Below are 6,818 nucleotides of genomic sequence, written 5' to 3'. Positions count from 1 at the left end.
CTATCTCCAGTAGTTTGCTTTCCTCCATTTCTGTCATCTGTGTCCTTTTTCTTTGTCTCCGCATTTTTTTATGCTTCCCTGTGTTCATACAGTGGTTTTCTGTGCTAAGTGTCCTCTAGGGCCCAGTGGTTCAGCCTCCCCAATTACCTGAGGAGGATACTCTTGGTGCACCCCCTTGTGGTCTTTGTGCACAGTCTTGTTGTAGTTAAGCCTTGATTGTTGTAGCTATCACTGGGAGGAATTGGCCTCCAGGCCAGTTGGCTGTGAGAATAAGCTGTGTCTGCAGTGGGAGAACTTCTGTGCTGGAGACACTCCTCTGGGGCAAGACTTGCTTCAATGGGGCTTTGGTGCTCACTGAGTCTGCCCCCTGAGTGTGTCCTTTATGTTTCCACGGAGCTGCAAACTGGATGGTCCCACCCCTTTGCCCATTTTTAATTGGCTTCTTGGTTTTGTTGAATTATGAGAATTCTTACAACACTTTGTTGTATTATCTTCCAGACCAAGCTGTGTTCCTTTTTTGGCTACAGCTAAACTGAGGGTACTGCTCAATGCTATAGAGATAGCATTGACCCTAACAGAGAGGCTCCCAAGGTGATGATGGTACTTGCTCCTGAAAAAAACTTCTCTCTCTACCCTCTTCAGGTCTCACGGTAGTAACCCGCTCTCCGGACAGCAATAATGTAGCCAGCAGTGCTGTTGGAACTGCTCTGCCAAAATTTGCCATCCGAGGGATGCTGAAAACCTTTGGGCTTCATGGAGTAGTCTTAGATGTGGATTCGGTGAGTACACAGCCTTTTCTAGACACTGAGACTTTCATGCTCAGACTCCAGGTCCCTTAAAGAGGGATGGATTCCTCTTCAAGTTAGGGGTGAAGACACCAAACCAAGTGCTGTCATGCCAGATGGCCTTGCTGAGATGAGCACGGATCAGGGAGGAGGGGTTATAAACTCTTTCCTCTCAGCACGTCGGCTCCTGCAGACCTGCCTTGGCCATTCTTTTCCGTCAGCCATGTTCACTCTGTCCCTACATGCTGTCTACCCAAGTTCCAAAGAGAAATTCCCCATTGTCTTTGACGAATGGCTGATCTGTCATTGTGATCATTGTTATAGACACAGAACAAAGAAACAGTTTTATGTCTGCCCTTTGGGACTGGCTTGGACTACTGAGGTCTAGGTTGAGGTTTTAGGGGCCAGTCTCCGCTCTTCAGAACTAGTGTCAGCCTTTTGGGACTAGATTGGGCTCCTAGGCCTTGACTGGGCCATCCCGGGCTAAGTCCATTACAATCAGATTGACCCGGCCATGGGGAAGCCCCGGTCCCCACAAGACAACCTTAGAGGAAAGGACCCTTAAATGAGCACACTCGGCCTGGGAGCCCGAGGTTGAAAGCGCTGCTGACTCTCCAGGGGGAGGTGTTTGTGGAAGTCACTCTGACACACTGAGGCTGGCTCCCTGGGGCCTGCTGGAAGAGTAGGTATCACTTAGGGGCTAAACGAGGCTCTTCAGGGCTTGGCTGGGCTCTTACGGGTGAGGTTCTGCCCTTAAGTAAGCTTTAGTATATATCTAGATACTAGAGATAGATAACGTTAGGTACTATTAATGATTTGAAATGGAAAGTTTCACATCTTCAACATACTCCTTTTTACTGGTTGGTGGTTTACTAAGGTAAACTTTCAAGTAGAACATTCTATCAGTAGTACTATTAATCTCCTACTGCTTTTGGGTACAAGCTTCTGACTCCAGTTATCAGAAAGCATATAACTAACAATATTTTCAGCAATGGAAATGTATGAAAATAAAAATCAGAAAAATAAGAATTTTTGTTAAAGTAATAATTATTATTTCTTAAATAGTTTGATTCCCTCTGTTTTAATAATAAACCCTAAGCAAAAAGAATTATGTTGGTATTTGAATCCAGAATGCATATACATGAGTTTACTTTTAATTTTCCTAGTAATGAAATAGAGCTATCAGACGTCAAAGCAATGAACAGAAAATTTACCTGGCAACAATGTGCGTTGAACTGTTACTGAAATGTAGCACTATTCTTTTTAAATTTCTGACTCATAATTACATCGAAAATCTTCCTTAATTTATTTTACCAATAAAAATTTGTTAACTGGTATAAAAAATGAAACACACTATTAATGCAATACTAACCAAATGTCTTTGAACTTTTATACCCAGTGACATGCAGCTAGCATTTACTGCTATAAGACTTTGGTTTTATATGTATTTTAAAACTAAGGGGTAAAGTTAGTGTAGAAAAACAAATAGACATTTCCTTTTACTATTGTAGGTAAATGAATTGGTGCAGGTAGAAACATACTTGCGAAGTGAAGGTGTGCTGGTTCGGTACTGGTATCCTATTGACATGTTGGAAAGGCCCCCAGCAGGCTACCGAAGGACTGCCACCAATGGGCTGGTCACACTGGACAACACCAACCTTCAAATTCATAGGTAAAATTGAGCCCTCCTTTCTAGTCACAGAAATCCCCTTACTGCGTTTTACCACGTGTGCCATTCATTGTTGACAACAAGGGTTTTCCTTCAAAGTGAGGAGTTAGGGAGAAGGCAAATAGTAAAGATAATAGCACAGTTGCAGAAGTTGGGAAGAAAAGTTGAGAGCAAGAGGGAAGGGGACAGATAAGGGGATGTAGTATCACCTGGCCTGTGCCACAGGTGCTCCGCTGTCAGGTGGAGGAGTTGAGAGGGGTCCTAGACAATATCAAATGACCCCGGTGGCTCCGAGTGGGTTTTAAACCTAAACTTTTTAAAAAATATTTTTATTTTTACTGATTTCAGAGAGGAAAGGAGAGGGAGAGAGAGCCTCCTGCACGCCCCTCAGTAGGGATGTGCCCACAACCAAGGTACATGCCCTTGACCAGAATCGAACCTGGTACCCTTCAGTCCGCAGGCCGATGCTCTATCCACTGAGCCAAACCAGCTAGGGCTTAAACCTAATCTTGATAGAAACATCAGAGCTGCTTCTAACTTGCCTTTTTAACGTGCTTGATACCAGGAGAATGTTTCATTGTGATGACTGGCTACTAAAACACAGTGAGTCTTCCCTATGCTTGGTATTAGCTACATTAGATTTTTTACCAAGAGATGGGACCTGCTTAGTCACTAATGAGCCATTATTCAAGGTGCATGCTTACTCATCTATTCATAAATCCATCATATTAAAAATTCCCACAGCGTAATTTTTAATAGCTTTATTGAGATATAATTTACATACTATACAGTTCACTCATTTAAAGTAGACAAGTCAGTGGTTTTTAGTATATGCACAAACTTTGCAACCATCACCAATTAATTCTAGAACATTTGTATCACCCCAAGATCTTCCCCTGTACCCATTAGTAGTCAGTTTGCATCCCCTAGCTCTCCCATCCCCTAGCTCAACCACCAATCTATTTCCATGGGTTTGCTTAATTCTGGACAATCTGTAAAAATGACATCAGGCAATATGCAGCCCTGTGTCTGGCTTCTTCACTCAGCATCACGTGTTCAGGGTTTATCCATGTTGTGACAGGTATCATCAGTACTTCATTCCTTTTTATGGCTGAATAGTATTCCATTGTACAGATTGACCATTTTCAGCTGATGGACATTTGGGTTGATTCACTTTTTGTCCACTATGAAAAACACTGCTGTGAACGTACATGTATAAGTTTTTGTGTGGACATAAGTTTTCATTATTTTTTCCACAGTGATTTTTGAGTTGGGAAAAAGCAAACATAACTAAATGTACCTTTTTTGCCTAAACACGAGTGACTAACTTGGAGGACAGAACGTGGCCAGAAGAGAAACCTGAGTTGTGGTCTTTTCCCTTGGGAGGCCTGTGGCTCAGTCCAGCGCGGGGCTGGAACAGAGGCGCCTAGTGATCCCTGCCTTTTGCCCTGCAGAGAGCTGCTGCGGTGTGAGGCCGCGCTGGCCAGGCTGTACTGCCGCATGGCCCTGCTCAATATCTTCGCCCCCAAGCTGCCTCACTTGTTTACCCGCCTCTTCCACATCCCTGCCATCCGAGACATTACCCTGGAGCACCTGCAGCTGCTGTCCAATCAGCTCCTCGCTCCTCCCCTCCCAGGTAAAGCTTGGCTTTGCTGCTGGCACTGCTGAAGTCAGCATGGGGAGGAATAGTCCTGAGAGTGAGCCAGGCCCTGCCGGCGGGTGCTCAGTGTACTCACTGTCTGGGGGGCGGGGGGGAGGAGAGGGGTTGAGCACAGTGCCTCAGACCAGTAGAGATAACCGCACTAAGCCAGATGGTCTTGGCAGTGCTTTCTCGCTCTTTGAAAAATACAAAGTAGGTATACCGCTCACTTTAGTCATTGATCTGTTAAGCATTCATAGAGCTTCCCAAACTAACTGTGGATCAAGGACAGTTAAATAGTGTTTATGAAGTCTGGTCACTGTGCTGTGGCCACAGATTTTCTGTCTGGCATTGTAAAGAAAGGAGTATGTTCCTGTGATCAAACTCCTCCAGAGCAGACCTGCTGATTCATTGTGACCTCAGGCAGCTTGTGTTTTAACGGGCCAGCTTGTGTGTATCTGCTGACCTTGGGCGCTTGGGGTGAGAGCTGATGCTGTGTGTTGGCTGCTCTGGTACATGCTAAGTGATGAATCTGCTTAGTCTAGTCTTCCTTGGGTACCTTGGCCTTCAGCCTGCTGCCCTTGACCTCTGAGCCACTAGTGTGAGAGCAAGAGGTGAGGGGACAGGTGGCACTGTACGTCAAGAGGGCATCTCACAGTTGTAGTGCCCCAGCCGGTCTGTGAGCTGCATCTCTTCCAGCTCCGTTAGTGCCTGGGGTCCACTGTCCCACCCTGGTAACCTAGAGGCTTCAAAACATGCCTGGGAAGCTCCAAAGTGTTTGTGGAAGTGTTTTTGCCATGATGAACGCACGCTTGCTCTAAAGACTCCATTCTGAGCCACCTGGCAGTTCCTCGGTGTAGCTCAGGGTGGGCCAGGGCAGCCCAGCAGGTCAGGCGGGCGCTGGAAAGCCCCAAACCCAAGCTGCTCCGCTTGTGTTTGGGCCTCCACTTCAGATTTTATTTTAGGAAATAGTTTTGCTGCTTAAGAGAAAACAAAATTTAAAGAGCACTGATCTCCTAGCCCCCCCCCCCCACACACACACACACAACCTCCCTGCCCGTGATCATCATCATGTCTGTTACCCCAGACAGCCTGTCCATGCTAACTCAGCCCCGCTACTGGACAGTCTGGTCACTGTTACTTAAAGTCTCAACACCATTGGCTGTTGTGGTTCTGGCAAACTGTGGTTCCTTCCTGTCCCCAGACGGCACCATCAGCTCCAGCTCAATCCTCCTGGCCCAGTCTCTGCAGCACTGTGTCCACTCCCAGAACTGCTCGGCCACAGACCTCTTCTACCAGGGCAGCTCCCAGACAGTGAGGGAGTGGCTCCATGTGGCCATCACCCGGACCCTGCACCAGGGCGAAGAGAGCCTTTTGGAGCTGACAAAGCAGATCTGCTCTTTCCTGCAGGTAAGTCCAAAGCTCTAAGATCCCTGAACTGGGCCCCAATTTTAATTGGATGTCTTGTGGATTTCCTAAAAATGACACTCGTTCTTCTCCACACCCCCCTCCACCCATCGCCCAACCCCACTGATCTCCTCACTTTCACACTCTGCTGCCTTGTCCTGTCTGTAGTGTCCTTCCTCCGAAGGGCTTTCCTGTCCTCCTGAACCTGAGACAGCGAGCGGGGGCCCTGCCCTTTGCCTGGGAGCTGGGAAGATGAAGAGCTCTCCTGCTGAGCCTGTGCCTTGTTAAATGTCCCTCTGCAGACAGCACCAGAGCAGTTCCCCTCCGAAGAATTTCCAGTCTCTGAGTCCAAAGTCAGCATGGATGTTAATTTCCCTGGAGCCGCTTTTGTTGTGGTATCTTGCAAAGAAAGTCAGTCTGGATTCCGCAAAGAGTAAGTTTTCTCCAGAGGCTGATGGGAGAGAAAAGTACAATGGATTCTGGGGAAATTGACAGAGGAAAAACTCAAAAATTTTCTTTATTGCTTAACTATATTTGGAAATAAATTACAGTTCTTGCATGTTTTAGAAATTAGTCTTTATAAAGAATGACCGCTGAAATGGGGTGGGAATGACTTACGAGTGCCCAGTTCTCACTTTCCTCCTTCGTGACAAAGCACCTGCTGACTCCCTGGTGTGCATGGGGGCTCCCCTCACTCCCCTCCCTCCTCCTCAGCTCCTCTCTGTACAAGGCGCCGTGGGCGCGTGTACTGGTGTACGGGCTCGGCCACAAAGTCAAGCGAAATGGGCAGCTAAACCTCATCGAGGCAGTCTGTTACCCACGGGATGCATCTCCAGCCAACACCGGGCTCACACCTCCACCCACCACCAACCAGTACCCTTCCGTGATCCTGTCCACAGACAAGGTCCACATCAAGCTGGGTAAGTGCCGTAGCTCATGGTGATAAGGACAGCTGGAAGTTTTCACTGGTTTCCTTCTCTTTGACCACGGAAAGAGTTTTGTACCTCGCACCTTGCTCTGTCCCAGTTTCTTTTCAGTAAAGAATAGAACTGCTTGGGGCCCTGCATTGTTGAGGCAGGAAATAAAAAGCTCCCTTTCCTGCCTGGGTAAGGCCTGACAGATGCTGCCCAGGTTACGTGGGGATTCCCTTTCCTTTCTCAGCGTGTGCTGGGACACCTGCGATTTAGGATGACCCCAGCAGAGCAGTCTCGTGTCGGCCTGTAATAATCCCAGCCGCCTTCCATCGAGTTCTCATTAAAACCGGCATCTCTTGGATGTAATGTGGCTCCCTGGGGCATGGGCCTCCCTGAGCCTCGAT

At 47.3% G+C, this 6,818-nt stretch overlaps 1 protein-coding gene across 1 annotated transcript in view; it reads left to right on the top strand.

The window, feature by feature from the left end:
* The window catches only part of HECTD4 (HECT domain containing E3 ubiquitin protein ligase 4), a 142,193-nt gene that overhangs the window by 111,775 nt on the left and 23,600 nt on the right, over positions 1-6,818 (top strand). The window contains exons 54-59 of the mRNA XM_015567364.1: positions 643-779; positions 2,297-2,457; positions 3,909-4,090; positions 5,298-5,503; positions 5,803-5,933; positions 6,215-6,420. Coding sequence (XP_015422850.1) covers positions 643-779; positions 2,297-2,457; positions 3,909-4,090; positions 5,298-5,503; positions 5,803-5,933; positions 6,215-6,420 — 1,023 coding nt within the window. The remainder of the gene's footprint in view (positions 1-642; positions 780-2,296; positions 2,458-3,908; positions 4,091-5,297; positions 5,504-5,802; positions 5,934-6,214; positions 6,421-6,818) is intronic.

The sequence above is a fragment of the Myotis davidii genome, unplaced genomic scaffold, assembly GCF_000327345.1.
Source record: "Myotis davidii unplaced genomic scaffold, ASM32734v1 scaffold223, whole genome shotgun sequence".
Lineage (NCBI taxonomy): Eukaryota > Metazoa > Chordata > Mammalia > Chiroptera > Vespertilionidae > Myotis > Myotis davidii.
This window is presented reverse-complemented; position numbering and strand designations above follow the sequence as displayed.